Raw genomic sequence first — 27905 nt, forward strand, 5'->3', positions numbered from 1 at the left:
TTAAATCCCCCACTAGTATATTTTTACTGTCTATTTCTTCCTATAACTCATTTAACTACTTCTTTAGAAATTTGGATGTTATGACCAAGGTGAAAATATATTTAATAGAAATGTATATGTAGAGCCTATAGCAGATTGCATGCTGTCTTGGGGAGGAAGGTGGGGAGGAAGGGGGAGAAAGTTTAAAACTCAAAAGCTTATGGAAGTGATTGAAAACTAAAAATAAATTAATTAATAAATTTCCTTTAAAAAAAAGAAATTTAGATGTTATATCATTTGGAGTATATGTGTTTAATATTGATATTAAGACATAGTTTCCTTGTCTCATTTAATTAAATCTGGTTTTGTTTTTGCTTTGTCTGAGATCATGATTGCTATCCCTGCTTTTTTTTCCTTTAGCTGAAGCATAATAGATTCTGCTCCAGCCTTTTACCTTTACTTTGTGTGTGTCTCTCGGCTTCAAATGAGTTTCTTGTAAACAACATATTGTAGGGGTATTATTTTTAATCCACTCTGCAATCTGCTTCCATTTTATCCCATTTACACTTACTGTTATGTTTACTAACTGTGTATTTCCCTTTATTCTGATTTTTCTCTTTTATGCTTTTCTCTCCTTTCACCCTTTCTTTCCTCACTGGTGTTTTGCTTCTGATCACCTCCTCCCTCAATCTGCCCTCTCTTATATCACCTCATCCTCTTTTCTTGTCTCCTACTTCCCTATATGGCAAGATTTTTATACCCAACTAAGTGTGTGTTGTTCCCTCTTTGAGCTGCATGCAGTGAGATTAAGGTTTAAGTAATCCTCAGCCCCTGTCCCTTCTTCCCCTTCATTGTAATAGGTCTGTAATTTACCCTATACTACCTCTCCCTTCCCTCTTCTCCCAGTGAAATCCTCTTTCTTACCTCTTAATTAACATTTTTATATCATCCCATCAAAGTCAACTTATACTCTTACTCTCTGTCTATGTATATCTATGTATGATATAGATTACTGGCCTAATAGAGATATAGTTTTTAAGAGTCAGTAGTATCACCTTCATCTTTAGGGATGTAAACAGTTTAACCTTACTGTTAAACAGTATAACCTTACTGGTTTTTCTTTCCTGTTTACCTTTTTTAATGCTTCTCTTGAGTCTTATATTTGAAAATCGAATTTTCTGTTCAGCTTTGACCTTTTCATCAGGAATTTTAAAAAATGTCCTATTTCATTGAATGTTCATTTTTTCCCCTGAAGAATTATGCTCAGTTTTGCTGGGTAGTTTATTCTTGGTTGTAATGCAAGCTCCTTTGCTTTTTGGAATATCATTCTAAGCCCCTCCTATCCTTTAATGTATAATCTGCTAAATCCTGTGAAATTCTGATTGTGGCTCCTTGATATTTGAATTGTTTCTTTCTGACTGCCTTCAGTATTTTCTTCTTAATCTGAGAATTCTGGAATTTGACTGTAATATTCCTGAGAGTTTTCATTTTTGTATCTCTTTCAGGAGGTGGTCATATATTCTTTTAATTACTTTTTTACCCTCTAGGATACCCTCTTTGATAATTTCTTGAAAGATGTTGTCCAGGCTCTTTTTTTGATCATGGCTTTCAGGTGGTCCAGTAATTCTTAAATTCTCTCTCCTGGATCTATTTTCTAGGTCAGTTGTTTTTCCAATGAGGTATTTTAAATTTTCTTCTATTTTTTTCACTCTTTTGATTGATTTGATTGATTCTTGATGTGTCATAGGCATTAGCTTCCACTTGCCCAATTCTAATTTTTAAGGAATTATTTTCTTCATCGAGCTTTTGTACCTCCGTTTTCATTTGGCTAGTTGTACTTTTTAAGGATTTGTCTTCTTTGGTGAGTTTTTATACATTCTTTTCTATTTTTTGTGCTTACTTTACCAAACTATGGACTGTCTCTCTTTTTTTTTTTTTATTTTTGCTTTTTAGTGAGTCAGGGTTAAATGACTTGCCCGGGGTCACACAGCTAGTAAGTGTCAAGTGTCTGAGTCCAGATTTGAACTCAGGTCCTCCTGACTCCAAGGCCAGAGCTCTATCCTCTGTGTCACCTAGCTGCCCCTATGGACTCTTTTTCGTGATTCTCTTGCATCACTCATTTCTTTTCCCAATTTTTCTTATGATTTTAAAAAATACCTTTTTGAGCTCTTCTAGGAGGTAGTTTTGGGCTTTGACACCAGTTCACATTTTATTTTGAGGATTTGCTTATAGGTGTTTTGCCATTGTTGTCCTCTTCTGAGTTTGAATCTTCCCTGTTGCCATGGTAGTGTTTGTGTGGTCAGGGCTTTTTTGTTTATTTGTATTTTGCTCATTTTCCAGCATATTTCCTGACTTTTAACTTAACCTCTGCTCCTGGGGTACAGGGGGTATTGTCCAAAGCTTCTTTCTCCAGGGGTGAGGAGCCTGGCCACAGTGCTGTTGTCCTGTGGTCTCCAGGGTTGCTGGTTCAACTGCTTTACTGGGATCACCAGGCCTGGTTCTACCTGGTATACTGGGGATTCTGGGTCCGGTGGCTTGTCTGCTGTGTGAGGCCTCTGAGCCTGCCAGGCCTGCCCACTAGTATCCTGCACTGAGGCTGAGGCCTTACAATTTGCTAGCTATGCCTCTGGCTTGCAAAGCCAGGTTCATGGGACCCTGTTGATGATCTGTGCTGGGGGTACGGGCCTCCCACTGGTTTGTCTAGCCTCTACCCATGCTGGGATGTATTTTTTTTTTTTTTTTACCATTACTGTATTCCTTCTAAATTAACTTGGGCTGGAAAATTGTTGTACCCCATCTTTTTGTGGGTTTTGTCAGTCCAGAATTTATTTTGAGGTGTGATTTAAAATTGTTTCAAGGGGAATTGAGAAGAGCTCAGGCCTTTTCTCTACCATCTTGTCTCTGCCTCTAGAATTTTGTTCTGAAGAGCTTCCCATTAGTGAACTTGTTTTAAAAAATAGATTTTTTCATAACTTTATTTAAATATAATTTGTTTCTTTTGCAAGCCCATGTGTTTTATTTTATGCATTTTAAAATATCATTTTGACAGGGATTTTATGGAGTTTCCCAGGCTATCAAAGGGTTCAATGACTTAATGGCTATGGATTCTTAGACTTTGAGTTAAAGGATACGACCTGTTGTTTCTCTGAACCATTTGAAATGTGCCTTTTAAATTCTTAGCATGCACATTATACTCTTTCTACCTTTCCTCTCCTCTTCATAAATTCCAGGATGGATCATTACTTTCTCCCAGGATTCCTTTTTTTTTTTTTTAAGCCAGTTCAACTATTTCCTCCTTATTGGTGAATATCATATGCAGGATATAATTTTGCCCTAAGTATTATCTTTTGTAGGACAGAATTATGATTAGCTCTTTTGCTTTTGGTGGAGAGACATCTCCAGCTGATGTCCAGATAATTGGAGCTCCACGTTTTCCAATATCATGACTCTGTGCAATCAATAACTCTGATCAGTTTCCTGAATATTCATCTGTTTGCTATTTCTGACCAAGTGTTCTGTGATATACTCGATATACTCTAGTGTCATTATTGCTGTCTTTCTTGCTCCATTAATTGTTAACCAGATGTTTTCTATAATGATTCCCACTCTGGTTCTTGGATTTCCTTACATAAATATGTCTTCTAAATGTAAGATGCTACTTCTGTCCAATTTACCTGTATTGTTTCTTTTGAATATAATTCAATTTATTAGAAGATTTTTAGAATGCCTTATTATTGACACCAGTATTCATCATATGGGCTAAAGCTCTGTAATTCTCTTTAATAGAAATCTGGTTATTAGTATATCAGATAATAATTCATTTGCGTACTTTATTTCTAATTTTCCTTATGTATTTTCAGTTGGAGAAGATATTTTAAATATCAGAAAGTATTGTTATAACTGATAATTTATTATACTTTATACTAAAAATACTGCATTCCAGTGATATTTATACAAAATAATATTTAGACATTTAAAAATTATTTATCTTCCTTTAAAAAATGATTACACAAAACTATTAAATTTTTGGTATTTGCTGATTTGTAAAGCATTGATATATAGACATTTTTAAAAATTCTAAATTGACTTTTGAAAGTAATTGTTTTCTCAAAAGTAATCTAATATGAACAAAACTAGAAAAACAAGCAGCAACTTTAAAATATAGATGTATTTTAAATTTTTTATTTTTAACAAAAACAAATTATTCATTAATTCTGTAGAACTGCAGAATTTCAGACTAGAAGAGTCATTTGCTTTGTAATTCTTAATCTAGTCTTACCTGTTTGTCAATAGTGGTGATGTGTAATGGATACTCATCTAACATAATTCTTTAGAAAGGAAAGGCATAAGTTCTGCATTTAAAGTATAAAAATTCTGCTTTAAAAAAATTATTACATCCCTTTCAGCAATAGGAAACAAAGAAGTCTAGTATCTATTTACAGTCCTTAGAATCAGATCAAATACATTTGTAAATGCTCTACAGCAGTACAATAGTTGTATCATTGATAAAAAATAACCACACCTCAGAAGTTAAAAGTAATTCATTTTAAAATCTCTTTTCAGTTTTGGAAAGATATTGTAGATGATAATGAAGTACGAGATCTCATTTCTGACAAAAACAAATCTCAAGGTGAGTTAACAAGTGTCAAATAATTAAATATTTTTCTGTAATCAAAAGGAAAATTTGTGTCTAAAATTAATATTTTTCTGTCACAGAAAATACATCAGGAGAATGGATTTGGGAATCTTTATTTCATCCACCTCGCAAGCTGGGCATTAATGATATTGAAGGACAACGAGTACTTCAGATAGCAGTGATTTTGCGAAATCTTTCTTTTGAGGAGGGCAATGTTAAACTTCTGGCAGCTAATCGTACTTGTCTTCGTTTCTTATTACTTTCTGCTCATAGTCATTTTATTTCTTTAAGACAATTGGGACTTGACACATTAGGAAATATTGCAGCAGAGGTAAGGACTATCTGAATGAAGGAAAAGCATTTTTTCTTTATAACACTGTTGGTTCTGGACTTTTAACTTTATTGACATGTAATTTAAAATAAATGTATTAATATTCCTTGCTTAAAATTCACACGGGAAAGGCAGTAGGAAAAGAGAATCAATAATTTTGCTCTTAGAATTTTGCAGAAAGAAAGAAACTAAACTAAGAGTATTTAAATATATGGAGTTTTTTATAAATGGCATTTCCATTCTAACGATTGTATATTTCAATATCATCATTTACCAAATTTTACGTATTTTTTTGGCCTTTATTCTGAATATTAGACTGTAGATAAAACATGGAAGAGGGAATACATAATTTACTTTGGGATTTTTTTTTTCAGCTTCTTTTGGATCCTGTTGATTTCAAAACTACTCATCTAATGTTTCATACTGTTACAAAATGTTTAATGTCAAGAGATAGATTTTTAAAAATGAGAGGTAAATACCTGTTTACATACCTAACCAATTTTTTTAAAATCAGAAATTTACTTTTCCTTTATTAAAAACATATATGTATTTTTCAGGCATGGAAATTTTAGGAAATCTTTGTAAAGCAGAAGATAATGGTGTTTTAATCTGTGAATATGTGGATCAGGAATCTTACAAAGAGATCATTTGTCATCTCACTTTGCCTGATGTATTACTTGTAATTTCAACTCTTGAGGTGCTATATATGCTCACAGAAATGGGAGATGTTGCTTGCACAAAAATTGCAAAAGTGGAAAAGAGCATAGGTAAGATTAAACCTGGAACACACAAACTGGTTTCTTTCTTTGGCATTAGAATACTTGTCTTGGCAAAAATATTAGGAAAGTCATATTACTTTGGGTTTATTTTTTGGGGGAAGAGGAAGTATATTAATCTTTTTAGAGACCTATTTTCTTTGCTTTTATTATGACCAAGATATGCTGAATTTGTGATATATACAGAAATGGGTAAGTATCACAGGCTGGTGCACAGGTTTCATCTTCCAGAAAGTTGGAGAATTGGCAACAAAATATCTTTTCCCTCCTTTTTTTGGGGGGGCGAGTGGTTTACTGGACATGGATGTGAAATTGATAAACGTGTTCCAGCAATCCCATATTCATATGCCCCAAGAAAGTCAAAGATAAAAGAGAGGATCCACATATATCAAAATATTTATAGCAAAACTACAGTAATAGGGGAAAAAACAACCTAGAACCAAATTGGGAATGGCTGAAAAATATTGGTATATAATTATAATAGTAAACGTCTATTGTTATTTTAAAAAATCATGATTACGACTGATCCATTGAGGAACATGAAAGTTTTCTGAATTGATATAGAGTGAAATAAGCAGAACCAACAGAGCAATATATACACAACTACAGTAATGTAAATGAAACGGTAACCTGCCAGTAGAGCTGGGAAATAAAGGAAGCCAAGTACAATCATTTTGTTGATCTATTTTACCTGTTCATCTTTGTTATGAGAAGTGGGTCAGTGTATGTAACTGATGGGGAAGGTGGGAGAAAATATATTAGGAAATAATTGCTATAGAAGTTTTTGATGACTTAAAAATGTTGACAATCCTGCTTTTACCCCTATTTGGGAGGGGGATGGTTATCATTCTTAAATGTGATTTACCAATTCATGTTACCTATCTTTACCAGGGTCCTTACTACAGCCAGGAAGTCCTTTTATTTTTGCCTAATTGATTTCCTGTCTTACTCCCTACAGAAGCTATGCCCAATATTTTCCTTCCTGAAGCTCCCCATATCCTTTCCCTTGACCCCCTCAGCTCAGCACCTTGCCTTCTTACTAAAAAAAAATGAATTCATTCAGTGTAAGTACCTCATCTCAAAACCTTTTGACATATCCCCTACTCTCTCTTCCTGGTCTCTGACAGAGTGGTGTCCCTTATCTTTGTCAAGGCTGATCCTTTTCTATGTACACTTAATCTCATCCCCTTAAATCTTTTCCAGCAGATGGCATCTCCCCTCTCTCTTAGCAACCTCTCAGCTGTCAACTAGTTCCTTTTTTCCTACCTTCAAACATACGTATCTTCCTCATACTTGAAAAAGTGCTACTAGACTCCACCTTTTCACAGCTAAACTTCTTAGAAAAGTTCTTTATGTTCATTGCCACTTCTTCTGCTCTTACCTACTCCTTAATCCCTTATAATCAGGCTTAGTACTTTATCTGTTAACTGCATCTGACCCCCGCAAAGCTACCAGTGATCTCTTTAATTGCCAAATTTGATTTTTTTTTTCCTTTCACGTCTTTAGCTTTCTTGACCTATTTCCTTCATTTGGTGGCACAGTGAATAGAATGCTTGACTGGGATTCAGGAATACCTGAGTTCAAATCCTGATTGAGACAATTACTAGCATGTGACTCTGGGCAAGTCACTTAACCTCTGCCTCAGTTTCCTCGTCTGTAAAATGACTAGCACCTACCTCCTCTGGTTCTGAGGATAAAATGAGATAATATTTGTGAAGCACTTTTCAAACCTGAAAGCACTATGTAAACGTTACTACTACTACCGTTGCTGCTGCTACTACCACCACCAACTGTTTCAGGGTTTCATGAGAGTATTCTCCCAACTGTCTGAACTCCCTCCTCATTTTCCTTTGCTGATTCATCATCTATATCACACTTCTTAATTTGTGGGTATTTCCCAAGGTTCTTTCCTGGCTCTGCTTTTCTCTGTTTGCTCTTTCAGTGATTGTAGGACTCATAGAGATACATATCTAGCCCCAATCTTTTCCCCAAGCTTCACTCCTTAATCACCATATTTCTCACTGGATGTCCTAGAGACATCTTCAACTTAACATGTCTTAAACTGAACTCTCTTTCTTCCCCAAAATCCTTTGCTCTTCAAAAATCTTCTAATATCTGTGAAAGACATCACTATTCTTCTAGTTTCCCAGGTTTATAATCTTAGAATTATCCTGGACTCCTCACTTTTCTTCACTCGATATATCTATTTTTACTTTCATCACAACTCTCCATTCTGACCCCTTCTCTCCACTCAAACAGCTGTTATCTTTGTTCAGGCCCTCCTCACCTTTCACCCAGGTGATTGCAACAGCCTCCTAAGTGGCCTTCTAGCCTCATGTCTCTCACCACTCCAGTCCATCCTCTACACTGCTACCAAATTAATTTCCCTTATTCATATATGTGACCATATAACTCCCTTACTCAACCAGTTTCAGTGGTCACACACACACAGACACATACATATGTACATACATTTGTGTGTATAGATACATAAAATAATGTAAACTTTTCTGTTTATCATTTAAACCCTTACATAACCTGGCCCAGCTTATTTTTCAAATGTCATTGGACATTATTCCTCTTCCCACACACTGTGATCTAGCTCAACTGGACTTCCATGGTGTTCCATATTCATGACACTCCATTTCCTGTCTCCTTGCCTTTGAAGTAGCTGTCCCCCATTCCTGGTACTTCCACCTCACAGAGTCCTTTTCCTCCTGTAAGATGCAGTTCAGATACTGTCTCCTGCATAAAATTTTTCTTGATTTCCTTGATTCCTCCTCCCAAACTACTTTATATTTAATGACTTTTTTTAAGTATGTCCAAAAACAATTTTTATAATAGAATTTTAATGAATGTTAATAGAATCATTGAACTTTTATATATATACATGTATATTTTTTTTATATCAGTCACTGATAGAAAAGAGATGTACAGAAGGAAAAGGAGAACAGAATTCTAACAGAATGAACATTGAGGTTTTTTTTTATTTAAAAAATTGGAATTACATATCTAAAGATATTCATAAGAAATACCATTTTTGAAAATCTATAAATTAAAGACAATTCTAGAACCAACAAAAACAGAATCTGAAAACAAAATGGAGGAGGAGGTACCTGAATTGAGCTGTGGTAGAGGCAACTCACTAGGTGGACTTTGAGTCGGGAGGAATCTGAGATCAAATTGTGCCTCAAACATTTACTAGCTCTGGGACCTGGGGCAAGTTAATTTCTATCAACCTCAGTTTCCCCATATAGAAAGGGAAAGGAATAAGCATTTATTAAGCACCTACTATGTGCCAGGTATTATACTAAACACTTTATAAATATTATCTCATTTGATCCTCACAACAACTCTATGATGTAGGCACTATTGTTATCCCTGTTTTGTAGTTGAGGAAAGTGAGGCAGATAGAGGTTAAGTTAACTTACCTATGATCATACAACTAAAGAGTTTCTTTTTTTTTAATTAGTTTATTTTGATTTATCAACAATCACTTCCATAAGCTTTTGAGTTTTAAATATTTAATGACTTTCTGTGTGAATATATGTATCTCTATGTATTTATTACCTCCGAACTTATTTTGTATATATATTTTAATGAACATCCCAACCCACCCCATTAGAATATTAACTATTTCTGAATAGTGATTGTTTCATTCTTTGTACTTATATATATTTCCAGCTTCTGGTACATAATAGGTACTTAAATTGATTGAGTGATTCTGTAATCTAGAAATTAACACAGTATAATAGAAAATGTGCTAGATTTGGAGTTAGAAGGCATGACTTGTAGTCATTACTTTAATGCTTAATAGCCATGTGGCTATGGAAAGCCACTTTACTTGTCTGAGACTTCATTTTCTCATCTATAAAGAGAGCATAGTAGTACTTTTACTACCTCTTTTACTTGTGAGGAAATCCTTTTTAAACTGTAGTACTTAGAACTCAAAATGTACAGTTTCTGTGTGTTTTTGAAAATTAAAATACATCATAAATGTTTTATAAAATTGAAAGTAGTCATTGTTTTTAATTTAATGTTTCAGATATGTTAGTGTGTCTAGTTTCCATGGACATCCAGATGTTTGGACCTGAAGCACTAACTGCAGTAAAACTTGTTGAGCATCAGAGCTCTAACCACCAGGTTTTATCAGAAATCAGGCCACAGGCAGTAGAGCATGTTCAAACCCAGAACCATGTAGCAACTGTCCCAGGTTAGTATTTTAGATAAAAATTGCTTTTTTATATACTATTTACTCCAATGCTTCAAGAATATGTGATTTTACAGTTATTATTTCTTCTACCGATGTATATCATAACACTTCTATGCCTTAGGGTATTTTCATGATTTGCTATCTGTTTAAAAAAAAATTATCACTTGCTGAGCAACCCTCCAGTGATATAACTCTCTTTACCTATGTAGCCTAGCTTTCAGATGACAAATTACAGTCCTTCATTGGATTCTTTAAAACCATTCCAATTTAATCTTCCAGAGCTTGTATTCTGTTGGCACAACTTTTGAAAACATGTCATGATGAGGCAGCCAAGTAGAACTTTAGCAGCAGAATGAATAACGTCGCATTTAAAAAAGTAGATCTCCCTCAGTAACAATAGCTGTGTTTCATCAGGTTAGACTGCCAAGCACAGTTCTTAATAATTTTTCTAAACTTTTATTTGGAAATTTAAAATACATTTCAGGAATAGCAATGTACAAAGAGTTTTTTGTGGGAAAATAATATGAGACAAATCTTCAGTAAGGAAGAGGACTAGGATAGTAAAAAAGGACTAGATTCTTAAGTTTGTGACAAAACCAAACAATGGTGGCATTGAATGAGGATAGGTTGTCTTAGGCGAAGATAATTTTTTGACTTCCACTGGGTCTGACATGTAGAATTTTATCTTAGAAAAATTGATAAAATAGACTTAATTATACCTTAAGCTTTCTGACTTTTTGAAGTCTTAAGTTACTATATTATATAATACAGCATTTTTCAGAAGGTATTCTGTGCAATTTTGACATTTCACGAAATTGTCAGAGAAATTCTGTGGAGAAAAATTGTAATGGACAAGCACACACAGAGCATATTTATGCTGTTGGCTACCCCTGTCAGTGTTCAGTTGATGTGGAAACCCAACAAAGATTGATCAAAAAATAGGCATGTGATTGAAGATAGTATCTTATTGGTCCAAAAATCAGTCATTAAATGGACCCACTAATATATGATGCAAAGGTAGTTAGTTAATTATTGCGTTTTCTCTGTAAAATAACATATGTCCTTGTCATCTTATTTTTTTTCTTTTTAATTATCAATATTTTTTGGAACTATCCCCTGTTATAAGAGAAGTAAGTATTACTAACCAAACCCTGATGATCAGACACATCCAGAAACTTAGTTCAAGTTACAAATCCCAAATGTAAGAGAAATGCAAATTATGATTTTAACTATCTTCATTTGAGGTTACCTTCATGTCTTATATTAACATATTTTCTAAAAGAGCTAAACTTTTTTTTAGGAGAATTACAAAAGTATTTACCAGCTAATCTTATTACAAATCTAATTAATTTACAAGTCTGATTTAGAAATAAAATTTTCATAATTTTAAAGCGAAAAATTTTATGACTTGAAATAATGTTCCTAAATATTTGGTTATATGAAAAAAGGAAAACATAAAACTTATTGTTAATAATTATTCCAGGTGATATTTGTGTTTGATATTGTTCCCATTTATGAAATGGTTGGCTAATACTCAAATCAAGCATACCCCTCTCATTAAGTTGTTATTAATATTAGATTAATAATAACATCTGAAAACAATATTTTTAATCTATCTTTAAGAATCAAGCAGGACATGATATCCCTAGAACTTGAAGTCCCAGTTCCTGGGAAGTCTGGGCTGGCATATCTGTTGAATTTGAGGGTACTGAACTATATTAGCGCTAATACTGATTGGGTATCTACAAGCCCCACACCTTTGTGGTGAGGCTATAGAAGGCAGGGTAACCAGGTTGATTAAGGAGGGACAAACTCACCCAGGTCAGAAAAATGGAGTGGGTTAAAGGTTCTGTATTCATCAGTATTGGAATTGGGCCTATGAGTAGCCATTGCATTTACAGCCTATGTGAGATAGAGAGACCGAATCTTAAAAAAAATTTTTTTTAAATAGTAAATAGATAAAAACAATTAACCTTTTATTAATTGATAACCATTCATCGTAGGCATTTAAGGAAATTATTTTAAAATTTTTGACCGGATGGGGTGAAATTTTACTTTAGATGAAGGGTTCTAAATTAGTAAAAGGCTAAACAAAAGCACGTGAACTCAGCTTTGTAAACCCTTAGAATATCAGCTACAGGGAAGTTGTCTCTTTTCAGTAAGAACTGATGGGAAAACTGGAAAGCAATCTATCAGAAGACAGTTTATACTAGAATTAAAACTCTATACCACAGTAATCTCTAAAGGGATATGTGATCTAAATTTACATTGGGGTCAGATCATTAAAAAAACAATGACAGACGAATGGAAGTTCTTACTTTTCGTAAGTATTGCTAGAGGAAGATATCAGAAGTAAACAAGTAATAGAAGCAATCATAAAAGATAAAATAGATCATTTTGATTACATGAACTTTTAAAGGTTTTCATAAACAGTCGTATCTATAATCAGAAGGAAAATGTTGACTGGGGAAAAATCTCTGGTAATAATACTCTGATATTTGAGACAAATAGAGAATTGACACAAATTTATAAGACCAGTATTCATTTTTGGTAATGGAATATGAATAAAATCATTTTCAAAAGAAAAAGTACACAGTCAACAACTATGAAAGAATATTCCAAATCACTATTTATAAGAAAAATGAAAACTAAAACAACTTTGAGATTTAACCCTACATCTATTAAGATGATATAAGTCAGTTTTGAAGGGGAACATTGATAATGTTGGTGGAGATGTGAATTGATCCACCTCTTCTTAAGAATATTTGAGGATTATGTAAGAAAAAAATCATTGTACTATTCATATCTTTTTATCCAAATAATGATAACAATAATAATAATAATAATAGTTAGCATTTATATAGTATTTTAAAATTTGCAAAGTACTTTACAAATGTTATCTCATGCTCACAAAAACCTTGGAAGGTAGGTGATTTACAGATGAGGAAACTGAGGCATAGAGAGGTTTAAGTGACTTTCCAGAGGTCACACAGCTACTGAGTGACTGAGGCTGGACTTGAACTCGTGTCTTTCTGATTCCAGGTCTGTCACTCTAACCACTTTTCCACCAAGTGAAAGCTATCAAACTACTGGGCATATGCCAATAAGGTCAATAATTAAAAGAAAGATTTTTATATATATGACAAAATATTTATAGTGGCAATCTTTGTGATATCTGTGAGTACCCATCAATTGAGGAATCTATGAACAAAGGCTGGTACATGAATATAATGGAATATTATTGTGTTGTTAAGAAATGATGTCTATAGAGATTAAAATAAACATGGGATGATTTGTGTGAATGAATGTAAAGAGACTGGAACCAAAGGAAACATAAACAAAATGTCTGCAAGAATATAAACACTACCACTACCAAATACTGCAGAGCTCAAATCAATTGCAGTGACGAATCTTCGTCCCCGAGAGGTTAGGGGAAAACTTATATCCCTCCTCTCAGTTGAGGCAGGGGACTACATGTGTGTAATGATGTAGGTTTTGTCAGATTTGCTTTGTTGTTTGTTTGTTTGTTTGTTTGTTTTTACAAGAGGATTTGAGGAGAAGGTTTAGTTATTAAATGATTCTGATATAACAGAAAGACAAAAATTATTACTGTGAAAAACAGATGAATAAAAGAAATATACAAATTGGTTCTAACATCAAAAAATGGAAGAACCAATGGTACAGTGAATTTTCTTCTTGATTTAACTCTTCAAGCTATAAGTTATATGGGATCCCTTTATATTGGTTATATCATAAACACATTTATATTACTGTGGCATTAACATTTGGTACGTGTGGTAAATTTGATGCTTCGTCATAGGCATCTTTTTTTGTAGATCTCCAGTTACAGTATTAGTGGCTTTCAAAATTGGTTATCAGATTTACAATTATTTTTACTAACTTTGGTCTAGTGTGAAAGTCAATAAACTGTGGGTAGCTAAACATAGTTTGCCAATGCCTAATCTAGTATGTCAATATAATAGACTGGACCATATTTGCTATTAGTATTTTTCATAGTTTCTGATCTCAAAATGAAATCCATGGCAACATATTGGCTAGTTTTTATTCTGAGTAGCTGTTTATTTGTATGCCCATATGCAACTGGTTTTTGAAGAATAAATATTGAAATAATGATTTTTATCCTAAGAAGCAGAGAATATTAAAGAAAAAGTTCCCACTGACTGGATCCCTCAAATGCTGTTAAAAATGCCTAGTGTTTGGAATAGTTGAACAATTTTACCCAGCCATATAATGGAAAGGGAATAAGCATTTATTAAGCACTTATATGCCAGGTACTGTGCTAAGTGCCTTATAGATATTATATCTTATTTGATATCACAACAACCTTGCAAGTAGGTGCTATTATTATCCCCATTTTGCAGTTGAGAAAACTGAGGCAGAGGTTAAGTGACATGCCAAGAGGAACACAGCCAGTAAATGTCTAAGTGTGGATTTAAACTCAGCCTTTTTGACTCCAGGCCTAGTGCCCTAATCCACTGTACCACCTAGCTGCCTTGAGTAGACATATTTCCTTTAATTGGATGAGACTCATGATATTTTCAATTGACTTTTAGATTTTTATCTTCATTTTATTATTGAGATGTTGAGATTTGTGTTTAAATAGCACCTTTCTTCTAAAGAGTCTGCTCTGTACTGATAGAATATAAAAAGAGTGTCAATTCTTGGACCTAGAGTAAGAAGACCAGGGTCCTAGCCCTGGATCCGCCATTTACTAGTCATGTGACTGGGCACGTCACATAAGCTTTCTGGTTTTTTTTCCTTCTATAAAATGGGAATGTATGTTGTATATACCTCACAAGGTCATGAAGATCAAATCAAATGTGAATGTGCTTTGTGTGCTAAAAGTAATAAATAAATGTGATTTCTTATTATTGCCTCATTAGTTTACAAAATAACTTCTTGAGTCATATAAGTTATATTACCCATGTTGCAGAATGAGAAATTGAAATATAAAGAACTTGGGACTTGCTAAAAGTGTGTTATACATTATTAATGGAAATAAAAATAAAACTATGGGGACTTGAAAAACTTAATTTTCCAAAAAGTGAATAGTTCATTGCTTATTTTTTTGGAACACTTCTTTCTTCTAGTTTCAATTTGTCCTAAGGTTTTTTATTTCTTTATAGTTTAAATTTGCTTTCTCATAGAGATCATATTCCATATTCTCTTAGAGTTTCTAATTCTGTATTCCCTTTTTAACTATGAAAATTTTTAATCTATTCTATACAGTTTTTCATGTACTAGCATCTTTTTTTTTTTTTGGTGAGGCAATCGGGGTTAAGTGACTTGCCCAAGGACACACAGCTACTACGTGTCAAGTGTTTGGTCTGAGGTCGAATTTGAACTCAGGTCCTCCTGACTTCAGGGCCGGTGCTCTATCCACTGCACATGTACTAGCATCTTAATTTCTCCACAAAAGTCCTGCTCCTGCTTTATCATTATCTAGAGGTAACAGTGGTTAATGCAAGCACTGATGGACTGCCTAATTGGAAAGGTCATTGGCAGATGGATTGATTTTTATCTGAGAAACAGACTAGCTAAGTTTCTAGAGATTCATCACGATAGGGTTGGCAAACATGATTTTAAAAAATATTTTGTTTTCCACTGTGATTCATTTATATAGTCTACACAATAAGTTATAGAAGGGATACTGTCTGCAATGCTAAAGGGAATTGCCCATATGAATGAAATCGTAGATCCTTTCTGAAATTTGTCAATTATGATTACTTAAATTTCTGATATTAACAACACATATAGAAGTCATGTTTGGGCATATGAAATAGGTAACCCAGTTTGGGGAAGGTTTTTCACCATAGGTTTTGGGCATAGGAAATCTTTTTTTCCTATAATAATGCCATAATAATGCCATTATTGCAAAAGAATGAGAGAAAAATTGGAATTTCAGTCAGGAGAGTGATTCTACTTGAAGTTCACTTGGGGGCCAGAACAATTGCCTATGGGCCTTTCCTTGAATTCTGAAATTTGGAGATCCATCTAGCTATGGAGAAGTACCTTCTAAGAAACTTGACTAAAATTCCTCTGGCAAGGGTGGGTGAATGTATGTGTCTAAAATCTTCTTTACAAACCAACAAAACAATTACAGGTTTGGTAAGACAATTTCTTTCTTTACCTACAAAGGTAATGGATTTCATAAGCCATCAAATCTCTTTCAAGATAAAAAATTTATTCTGTACATTTACATACTTTGACAGATGTCGCATTTGATATGCAGCCCTTAAATATAAGGGCTGAGAAATATTTGGGTCAGATTTGTCTTTTTTTATTTAGAAACCTTCTTCTACATAATTATAGGACTGTTGGTAAATGTAAAAACAAAATTTTGTGCTAAATTACAATTTGATCTTATTTTGAAAATTTTAGCCTCTGGGATTTAATTCTATGGTTTAAGAAGTAAGTGTTTATTTGTTGAATTAGGTTTCAAAAGAAACTTAGGAAGGTGTTTCATCAAATGTATGTCCTCATGTGTACACAGAGCTTTTTTTTTTTAATGAAAGCTAAAAGATTCTGATGTTTGCTTTGTTCAGTTAGTGCGTTATTTTGTGAACTGACTGTGATATATGGTGATTTTATTTAGATAGACAATCTTAATTACATAGCTAATGTATTGTTTCTTTTTCTGTAGCTTCCAGAGCAGTTGTAGCACAGCATGTTGCTCCACCACCAGGAATAGTGGAAATAGATAGTGAGAAGTTTGCATGTCAGTGGTAAGTGGTGTGGCTATCTTAAAGCATTTTCCTTAGAAAGACAAAAGCAAGAAGAAATGTAATAATCTGCCATCCAGATTATTTCATCCTAAATTCTTTCTTTATTAGAAGAGAGTAAAATTTGGGGGAAGAAAGGTAATGGCATGTCACTGTTGTGTTGAAGTTAATTTGATGGAATTCTTCACTATTAAGATCTTTGACTAGAATTTTTTCCTACAAAAATATAATTGAACCATTTTGTTCCTTTTGAGATTTAGTTTTCTAGTAAAATATTTTGTTTGATCTGTAGACAAATGGAATTTACCAAATTAGAGTTGGTTTTCCTGGACAGACAGGAGATTTTCCCTTGGAGGCACTATGGTGGAGTTGAAAAGAGGGCTGGGTGGGAGAATGAGTTCATATTCTGGCTGTACCATTTACTGCTTGTGTAGGATGATTTGATGCAAGACACTTAGCCTTTCTGGGCCTCAGTTTCCTCATGTATAAACTGAGAGAGTTAGAGTCAGTGACCGCTAAGATCCTTTCAGTTTTAAATCTGTGATTCTGTGAATCTTGGTTGTTTTTTTTTTTGTTTGTTTTGTTTTTTGGTTTTTTTTTTGTTTTGGAAAAACAAAATAAAAACAGGTTTTGCAAAATTTCGTTTCTTGTAAGAGTATTGGCATTTATTCTCATTGAATTTCTGCCTTTTTCTATTTATGAATAACATGGGGGAAGAAGTTAAAGCTATACATTTGCAATATATTGTGCAGTTCCTAATACTATTACTTTCTGTTAAGTACTTCAAAACACAATGGTGGACAACTCACATAAAACTTTTTGCTTAATATTTTAAAATAATATTTTACTGAAAAGAATGAGCAGAAGCAGACATGTCATACCAGCTGGACTTAATACATATTTTAATTAAGATAATTGATCCATGACATAAAATTTCAACTTTTTTAAATAATGTAAGACATATGAAAACATTACTCAGACTCCCAATGGAGTTGATTTTAAGGCTGGCTTAATTTTTCAGTTTTCAGTCTTATCTGTTTTATATTATATGAGTTGCTTAATTTCTCAGTTTTTAGTTTTATATTACATGAGTCCTAGGCCATTAGTTTTAATGTGAATTTAAGCATGGTCTTCGTCAGATAAGTGATTGATTAAAAACCTGTACTGTTAATGTATCTCGTTAGAGTCAGATGTGCTAACATCTAACAGTATAACATAAAACTGCCTAACTTATGAGGGAAGGAGTTGTATCTTATTTTGTCCTATTTAGTTACTACATTTTCCTTCCAGATATAAATACATGCTACTATGTTAAACTATTAGCTTTTGGGGATAATTTATCTAAATGTATTGGACTATAGTTATAGAAACCTTGTTCTCTGTGATCGACTATCTTCATAAATTCGCTTTCTGTATTGTCTTTCTTTTCACTTTATTTTCTTGATTGTCCCTGACACCGTCTTATTTCTCTTTCTCTAATGATCGTCTCTAGCTCATATGCTTACCACAGTAGCTTCTTCTCCAAAGATGGAAGGGTTGTCGTTTTCATTGCTGACATAAATGAGCTACACACTTCAGCATTAGAAAGTTTTTTGTCCTCTTCCATGTATTCTCAATCACACAACGTACTGGCTCTGGTTAGGGTCCATGTCCAGCCTCCCACCGCTACCAGGAATTATCCATTTTCTCCTTCCATTCTAGAGCATACCTATTTTTACCATCTTGGCTTTTTTAGGGAAGGCTAGATGAGAAAAGAGAAATATAATTCCTTCTTGACCTGCATCAGCCAAAAATGCTTTGTTGATATTCCTTGTTTTGGATCAGCTACTTAGCAACAATAATAATAACTGATATTTACTTAATACTTTTAAGGTTTACAGATGCTTTATTAACATTATTATTTTGGGTCTCACAACAGATCTGTGAGGGAGTTGTACCATTAAAATCCCCATTTTGCCTATGAGAAATAGGAGACTTATTAAGTGACTTGTCCGTGGTTACCCTGCTAGTAAGGTAGGATTTAAAACCAAATGTTTCCGACTCCAAATCCAGGATTCTAACTACTATACCTTGTTAAGCTTTTCCCTTTCAAGGAAGGGAGACCCAATAAGAACCATGTCCTCCTTACCCCATCTATTCTAGGGCTACACTCACTATCAAAGCATATAACAAATTTTGTCATAAAATGAGATAACTTATTTACTTTCCAAACTCTGAAATGTTATGTAAATGTTAGCTGTTATGATAATAATGATGATGCTGTTTCCATCCTGTCAGTTCACCTTATATCAGTTCAGCAAATATTTATTAAGTACCTACTCTGTACAAGATGCTGTCTTTAAAGTAATAAACGAGGCCATCTGCTATACATCCCTTGTGAATCTACCTCCCTCCTCCTCCCTAAATCTCTAAACTTCTGCTGGACTCTGTTACTGTCCACACTACTGGTGTCAAATTCTAATAGAAATGGGGGCCACTAATCCATACACAAGGAGCCCTGCAGGCTACATATTGACTTAATTTAAAAATGTAATATCTTTGTTTTATTGTATTTTTTAACATTTTGTTAAATATTTCCAATTTACATTTTAACCTGGTTCAGCCAACACTCAGGAGTTTTTATGGGCCTCAATCTAACCCACAGGCCGAGTAGGCACCTCTGCACACAGACTTCAGACCACAGAACAACTTAGTACATTGAAGGTACCAGAAACTTCACAAACCAGGTTGCCCTTATGGTAGATTTCACTCAGTCTTCAATGTACTCTAACTACTGATGCCTGTCTTATAGTCCGCGGTATGCATGTTGATCACTTTGAACCCAGGGCGCCTGAATATTCTTTTTTGATGGCCCTCCATAGTTATTTATTAGAACTAAAGGTAATATAGACCCAGGGCAGCTAGATGGCACAGTGGATAGCGTTCCAAAGTTAAAATCTAGACTAGCTGGTTGACCCTGGGCAAGTCACAACTCTATTTGCCTCAGTTTCCTCATCTGTAAAATAAAGCTGGAGAAGGAAATAGCAGCCCACTCCAATATCTTTGCTGAGAGAACCCTAAATGGTGTCTTGAAGAGTTGGACACAATTAAAAAATGACTTAATAACAATATAGTGTACTTCATAAGGTTTGTAGCAAATGGTTCACTATTTATTTCTTTTCCATGTTAAGACCAATAAATCCTGATTGTAGGTATTGACTAGTAGTTCCTATATTATAGCATCACATTTAGCAAAGGTGGGTGATGGAAAAGTAGACTTTCTCAGCCAGCTGCATTTTATGTAAATGATCCCTGAAGAAAAATAGAACATCTTCCAGAAGTGCTTGCTCAGGTGATAAGACTTTCTACTTTAAAGGGACAATTGTAAGTTACCTTGATTTTGTTTCTAAGCTGTTATGTGGTTTGCCTCCACAAGCCCTTATCCATTTGCACCTGGGAATCAACCCAGGTTGAACTATGTCTTTATTAATGGCTACATTCTAACTCTGACCTAAACACAATGATACAGATGTCTTACTCTTCTTAGGTCACAGAGATTTCAGCAGGTGCTATGTTTCTCTGGAAAAAAAAAAGTTCCAGATCTTCCTGTTTACCTGTATATCAACTACTAGAAAGACATGTTCACAAAAGGGGAAATTGTGCACAGTTTGAATGTGTAGCTTGAGTCTTTTAACCTCTTTGGCTAAGATAACAATATCCTCAAGAACCTTTTCCATTACACTAGCTCATCTCAAGGCTTAAATTGATCAAAGTGTACATTCCATTACCTCTTCAACTTCATCATCTACCCACTTCCAAATTGTAAATTCTCAAAGGGGTTACTTAAATTCCCTTTCTTCTTGCTTAAGTCATTAATAATATGATCCTTCTATATAGTTCTTTTTTGTTTGTTTGTTTGTTTGTTTGGGTGTTTTTGTTTTTTGGTGAGGCAATTGGGGTTAAGTGACTTGCCCAGGGTCACACAGCTAGTAAGTGTCAAGTGTCTGAGGTCGAATTTGAACTTGGGTCCTCCTGACTCCAAGGCTATCCACAGTGCCACCTAGCTGCCCCCATATAGTTCTTTAAGTGGTTATTCAGCCAGTGGTGATGGTGATGGTGATGATGATGATGATGATGATGATGATGATGATGATGATGATGTTGATGATGATAACTGCAGTGATACTATATTTGTATAGCACTATAGTGAATCATAATCTTCAGGTCATTTTTAATAGATTATCTCATTAGTTTAACACTTCATATAGGGTTGGAAGGCTCTTGTTTCCCCTGTTTTATAGATCCTAAGCTTCACCTGTATTGAATGATAGCAGGCAATATCAAAGCTCTTTACACCTTTTGACTTAACTTCTGTGGGTCTATCTTTTTCTCAGCATTCTTCTTAGAAGATTGCATTTCTTTCTGTTAAAACTCTTTTGTATTATCCCGTTTCTAGCTGCTATTCCTGTCCCACTACAACTCTTGCAACACAACCACAGCTATAGATTTTTAGATACTTTTGCCTGATTATGCTTAGGGCAGGCTTTGTTTCCTTTTACATACTTTCATAAAAGCATGTCTTGGATATAGACTTACCTAGAAAATTTCATTTAGATCTGGCTGTTCTCAACATAACATCTTTCTTTACCTTCCAATATTCTAGCTTTGTAATTCTCTAATATAACAGTTGACTGAAAAAACCTTTTCTTTTTGAAAAAATCATAGATCTTTACACTGTTTACATAGTTATTTAACAAGGTTTTTGCCAAAGATGTATTTTTCTCCTCTTCACTTTTGAGACCTAGAGTAGGTCCCCTCTAACATTTTACTTACTCACAGTAAGTAACAACTTGCTTTACATACTTAACATCCCCTTTAACAACCCCTGAATCAAGATTGGAAAAATTGAATAGGCCTTACATAGATGATAATAGCAGGGAATGGGGACACAGTGGGTCGCCTCAATGGGACTACCAAGAGAGAAGTGAAGAGACTTCTCAAGACTCCAGAAAGCACAAGTGAAATGGCTAACTTAATATCCCCTGGTGAAAGTACAGATTTGAAAAAACATCAAGTGGAGTTTTCCAGATGTTTCCACCTTTGACCACCTGTTATTTTCTCATCTTAACAGATTTATTCCTTCATTCCCCCTAACTCTATTATCCTAGTTTTCCATTGTGCTTTGTAAAACCTCTTCCACCAGAAAGGTATTTAATGGCACTTTTTAACATTTCTATCTAAAGACAAAATCTTTTTGATATATTCCATCACTGTAGGCTCCCCATCCTTCCCAACAACAAAGAATATGGGGGTCGGGGAACATGGCACAGATGTACAGAAGAGAAAAAAAGGCATAAGTGATGTTCACCTATGAGAAAATATTGCCTATCTCATTTTTTGATTGTTGATTTTAGTATGTGTTTAGCATGTTCAAAGTTGTGATATTATACTATTAAAATATGTATTAAGCCTACTGTAAAGACCCCATGAAAGTCTTTAAAAACAACAGCAAAGGAAAAGAATTAGGAAAATTGTACTAACTACTTACACAAGATTCTTTGATTCAAAAGACATGGACGTAATAGTATCTCTTTGGCACAGCAGGCATCTTTTCTTTTATTCAGCACCTGTTGTGTGAGCAGTGCTAAAGAATGATTGTGATTATTGCACTATAGCTTTTATTCCATTCACTCTACCGATTCAAATAATAGATGTCAATTGGGCTGTAATCAGCATACAGTTGGTCCTAAGTCCTATGTCATATATTTGATCAATTGATAGTTGGTCCGCCTTTCTTCCCCAGTCTTTTGTTTTGTAAAGTTCCTCCATTTACAAGTAAGGTCCCACTACTTAAATTCCATAGGACTGCCAGTTGTTTATTGTGAAATGTTGTTGTGTTGAATACCTCGTTCAAAAGGTCAAAAATCACATTCCTACAGTCATCAGGAACCAAAGTTGAGACAGAAGAAGAGCTCATTTTTCTTCAGTGAAGTGAATTTGCAAGCAGAAAGGAGAATTTTGAACCTTGTAGAGTAAAATACATACTTTTTCCTCCTACTAAAGGCAATTGAGGTATTGCTGTTTTAGTATATAGTTTAGAAGCTTGAGTGAATTAATTAAACAGTGTTGGGCTTTGATTGATATGTTTGAAATTGAAAGAAGTAAGGAGAATTCCAACTTGCTAATGAAATAATAAAGCTGTGAAGAGCTTAAGATTAGCTCAGTTTTCCTTTCTTTTTCCCAGCCTGCAGTGGAATAATACACAGTCAAGTTTAGAGAGTGATTATTATATGAACACAGGGACCATTAGTTGTATGAAATTCATTGTAACAGGATCAACCAAGTACCATAAATATGGGCCTTTTCTGCCATGTGAAAATAGATTTGCAATATAAAGATGTCCTTTGTTTTTGATACGATGGGATTTTAATTGTATTATAAAATTAAACAAGCAAGCCACCATACCTCTTTGTTCCTTAATTTCCCTATCTATAAAATGAGGATTTTGGCTAAGTAGCCCCAAAGATTCCTTAGAACTCTAAATCCTAGGGGAAAAAAATAGTCTACTTCTCTATGTTAGCATGGTTCAAAGCCACTCTGTACTTTGACAAGTAAGAATGTTTACTTATTTGAAATTTGGTACATAGTCGTTCGGTACTAAGTTTTGATATCATTATTGAATTGTTTCAGCATTTTAAAATATGATCCTGAATTTAGTGTTAATTGTTCTTGTCCACTTTTAGGTTGAATGCACATTTTGAAGTGAATTCAGATTGTTCAGTCTCTCGAGCAGAAATGTACTCTGAATACCTTTCAACCTGTAGTAAATTGGCCCGCGGTGGAATCCTGACATCAACTGGATTTTATAAATGTCTTCGGTAAGATCGATGGTCTATACTTAAACAAAATTGTCAAGATTCATCATACTTTTGGATCACTGTTTCTGTTCTGTTTGGGGGAAAAATCCCAAATTTTTGTTCAGTTTAAAGCTCACCAGAATCTTATCTTGCTATATTGAGGATTAGTAGAATGGATAATAAGGTTTAATTATAATATTTGATTGAATATTACAGGACTTTTAAAAGTAAGGAATTGAGTCTAATTTAGTTTGTTTCTATTATAATAGCAATCTTTTGAAGATTTTAGTCTTCTAGAACTGTAATACTTTTAAAATCACGTCATAGCAAGAATTTCACAAAATCCAATCAAAATTTCCTAATATGTTGCCATCAGTCAAAAATTAGAGACTATTTTCCCGTACTTACCCTTTCTTGTTTACTTGTTTGTTTTGTTTTATTTTTACAAAAATGACTGTAGTAATGGCAAATGTAATGAATGTTCAATATTTTTATTAAAACAATATATTGTTCTACTTTGAGCTTTGTTAAAAATCTTGTGGAGAATTAGTGGTGGTTCTAAAAGCTAACAAGTATACTTGTATTTGACAGAACGGTCTTTCCGAATCATACAGTGAAGAGAGTGGAGGATCCGAATAACAACGGGCAGGCACATATACATGTAGTAGGGGTAAAACGGAGGGCAATACCACTTCCCATCCAGATGTACTATCAGCAGCAACCAGCTTCTACACCTGTGGTCCGTGTTGAGTCTGCTCCAGATGTGTCTCCGACTCCTTCACCAGCAGGTTTTAATTTATTATTACATTTTCAATTGAAGTTAATTGAATTATAAACCTAAAGTAAAAAGCAACAAGCTGATTACAAAGTAAGTTTTGTTATGACTTTTACAAAGTTATAGACATGCTTCTTTAGCTTATAGTTTTGTGAGGTTAATGAAGCTGTGTGTCAAGACGGTTTCACTTGAAACTTGTCACAAGTTGTTTACCAAATTTAAAACCTAATAGCTTTGTCTTTTTTTCAGTTGCATAGAAGGATGAATTCTTGCTTAACGTTTGAGTCGATTGATTCCTTAGTTTGATTTGCTTTTCCTCCATTTTTAGGAATCCCACATGGACCACAAACTCTAGGAAACCATTTTCAACGGACTCCTGTTAACAGCCAGTCTTCAAATTTGACTGCAACACAAATGTCTTTTCCAATCCAAGGTGTTCATACTGTGGCACAGACTGTTTCTCGAATTCCACCAAATCCTTCAGTTCATACCCAGCAACAACAAAATGCTACAGTGACTGTCATACAAAATAAAGCTCCAATTTCTTGTGAAGTAGTTAAGGCTGCAGTAATTCAGAGTACTATTCCCCAAACAGCAGTTCCTGGTAGTATTGCTGTTGGAGGTGGAGCAGCACAGGCCTCCATTGTTCAGAATCATACTGCAGGACCACAACCAGTGACTGTTGTCAGTTCTCAAACATTGCTTCATCATCCTCCTGTCATTCAGCAGCAACCCCCACTACATGCAGTAGTTCCAGGACAAATATCCTCAGGCACTCCTGTTACAGTAATTCAACAAGCTGTACCACAGAACCATATATTTGGCAGAGTACAGAACATACCAGCATGCCCTTCAACAGTTTCACAAGGTCAACAGTTAATCACCACATCTTCCCAACCTGTGCAAACTTCATCTCAACAGTCATCTTCTAGCAACCAGCAACAAGACACTGTCATCATTACACCCCAGCAATATGTAACAACATCGGCATCCAATATTGTCTCTGCCACTTCAGTACAAAGTTTCCAAGTAGCAGCTGGCCAAATGGTTACAATAGCTGGAGTCCCAAGTCCACAAGCCTCCAGAGTAGGATTTCAGAACATTGCACCAAAACCCCTCCCTTCTCAGCAAGTTACATCAACGGTGGTACAGCAGCCCATCCAGCAGCCACAACAGCAAACCCAACAGAGTGTAGTGATTGTGAGCCAGACAGCTCAGCAAGGTCAAACGTACGCACCAGCCATTCACCAAATTGTTCTTGCTAATCCAACTACGATCCCAGCTAGTCAAACAGTCCAGTTACCTGGACAGCCAAACCTAACTCCATCTTCCTCACCATCCCCTGGACCAGTCACAAATAGCCAGGTCCCGACTGTTATGTCATCTCCACCTTCTACTCCTCAGTCACAGGGACCTCCTCCAACTGTCAGTCAGATGCTATCTGTGAAAAGGCAGCAGCAACAGCAACATTCACCAGCATGTCAACCACAGCAGGTACAAGTACAAGTTCAGCAGCCACAACAGGTACAAATGCAAGTTCAGCCACAGCAGACTAACACAGGAGTTGGTCAGCCTGCCTCTGGTGAATCTAGTCTGATAAAACAGTTACTGCTTCCAAAGAGAGGTCCTTCCACTCCAGGTGGTAAACTTATACTCCCAGCTCCACAGATTCCTCCTCCTAATAATGCAAGAGCCCCTAGTCCTCAGGTGGTTTATCAGGTGACCAATAACCAAACAGCAGGTTTTGGAGTACAAGGACAGTCTCAAGGTCAGCAGCTATTGGTTGGGCAGCAAAATGTTCAGCTGGTCCAAAGTGCAATACCACCACCAGCGGGAGTACAAACAGTCCCTATCTCTAACTTACAAATATTACCAGGCCCACTGATCTCAAACAGTCCAGCAACTATTTTCCAAGGGACTTCTGGCAACCAGGTTACCATAACAGTTGTGCCAAATACTAGTTTTGCTACTGCAACTGTGAGTCAGGGAAATGCAACTCAAATCATTGCTCCAGCAGGAATTACCATGAGTGGAACACAAACAGGAGTTGGCCTTCAGGTGCAAACACTTCCAGCTACTCAAGCACCTCCAGCTGGACAATCACCGTGTGCTACTGCTGCTGCTCCCCCATTTAAAGGTGATAAAATAATTTGCCAAAAGGAGGAAGAAGCAAAGGAAGCAACAGGTTTACACGTTCATGAACGTAAAATAGAAGTCATGGAAAACCCATCCTGCCGAAAAGGAGTTGCAAACACCAGCAATGGGGATACGAAAGAAAACGAAATAGAGGTGGGAAATCTTTTAAATGGGAGAAAGTATAGTGACTCAAGTCTACCTCCTTCAAACTCAGGGAAAAGTCAAAATGAGACCACCCAGTGCTCACAAATCAGTAATGGGCCATCATTAGATTTGGGTGAGAATGGAGCTCCTGGAAAGCAGAACTTGGAACAAATGGATACACAAGAATTTAAAAGTGATTTGAAAAAACCCCTAGTTAATGGAATCTGTGATTTTGATAAAGGAGATGGTTCTCATTTAAGCAAAAACATTCCAAATCACAAAACTTCCAATCATGTGGGAAATGGTGAGATATCTCCAGTGGAACAAGGGAATTTAGATATCACTCAGCAAGATACTGCCAAAGGTGATCAAATAGAAAGAATTTCTAATGGACCTGTATTAACTTTGGGTGGGACACCATCTATAAGCAGTATACAGGAGGCCCCAAATGTGATAACACAGCAACTTAGTGGTACCAACACTGATTTACCTAATGGACCTTTAGCTTCAAGTTTGAGTTCAGATGTGCCTCAGCAACGCCCAAGTGTGGTTGTCTCACCACACACTGCAGCCTCTGTTATACAGGGACATCCAGTCATAGCAGTGCCCCACTCAGGATCTAGAGTATCCCAATCTCCCTTATCATCTGAAGTTCGGTCTACTAATGGCACAGCAGAATGCAAAACTGTAAAGAGGCCAGCAGAGGATATTGATAGGGAAACAGTCCCAGGAATTCCAAATAAAGTAGGAGTTAGAATTGTTACAATCAGTGACCCCAATAATGCTGGCTGTAGTGCAACGATGGTTGCAGTACCAGCAGGAGCGGATCCAAGCACTGTAGCTAAAGTAGCAATAGAAAGTGCTGTTCACCAAAAGCAGCAGCATCCGTCAACATATGTACAGAATATAGCCACGCAGGTATGTTCACTCTCCTGTTTCTTTTATCATTAAAATTGTGATGGTATTTTATCAGTTTTGCAAAAATTGTTTGGCAGTACAATCATTAGTTAATCTGTGTTTTCTCCTATCTAGACCTGAAAACTTGTAAAGTTATAATATTTTAGAGCAAATATATATATGTGTATATATATATATATATACCAAAACTGCTGTGCTTTTTTTCCTTGTTCTTATTGCTGTCACAGGTGTTTTTGAAGTCAGGTGGTTTTAAAGTTAATTGCACATAATTTAAAGAACTTTTTAAATTTTTTTTCCTCCAATGCTGACTAAGCTAACACATGTATCTTAGCTTTTGGAAAAGTGATTGTCCAGCTACAGGTGCTTTAAAATCTTTATTTTCTCACGTGTTTTTTTTTCTCTTATTTTGCAAATACTA

The 27905-nt window shown here is 35.1% G+C and overlaps 1 protein-coding gene across 1 annotated transcript in view; it reads left to right on the top strand.

Moving 5' to 3' along the window:
- ARID2 (AT-rich interaction domain 2) overlaps window positions 1–27905 on the top strand; it is a 208469-nt gene that overhangs the window by 147862 nt on the left and 32702 nt on the right. Inside the window, exons 7-15 of the mRNA XM_027858933.1 lie at window positions 4543–4609; window positions 4696–4946; window positions 5321–5417; window positions 5504–5713; window positions 9768–9935; window positions 16600–16681; window positions 23401–23535; window positions 24106–24302; window positions 24618–27487. Coding sequence (XP_027714734.1) covers window positions 4543–4609; window positions 4696–4946; window positions 5321–5417; window positions 5504–5713; window positions 9768–9935; window positions 16600–16681; window positions 23401–23535; window positions 24106–24302; window positions 24618–27487 — 4077 coding nt within the window. The remainder of the gene's footprint in view (window positions 1–4542; window positions 4610–4695; window positions 4947–5320; window positions 5418–5503; window positions 5714–9767; window positions 9936–16599; window positions 16682–23400; window positions 23536–24105; window positions 24303–24617; window positions 27488–27905) is intronic.

Source organism: Vombatus ursinus, unplaced genomic scaffold, assembly GCF_900497805.2.
Source record: "Vombatus ursinus unplaced genomic scaffold, bare-nosed wombat genome assembly UNPS02013950.1, whole genome shotgun sequence".
Classification (NCBI taxonomy): domain Eukaryota; kingdom Metazoa; phylum Chordata; class Mammalia; order Diprotodontia; family Vombatidae; genus Vombatus; species Vombatus ursinus.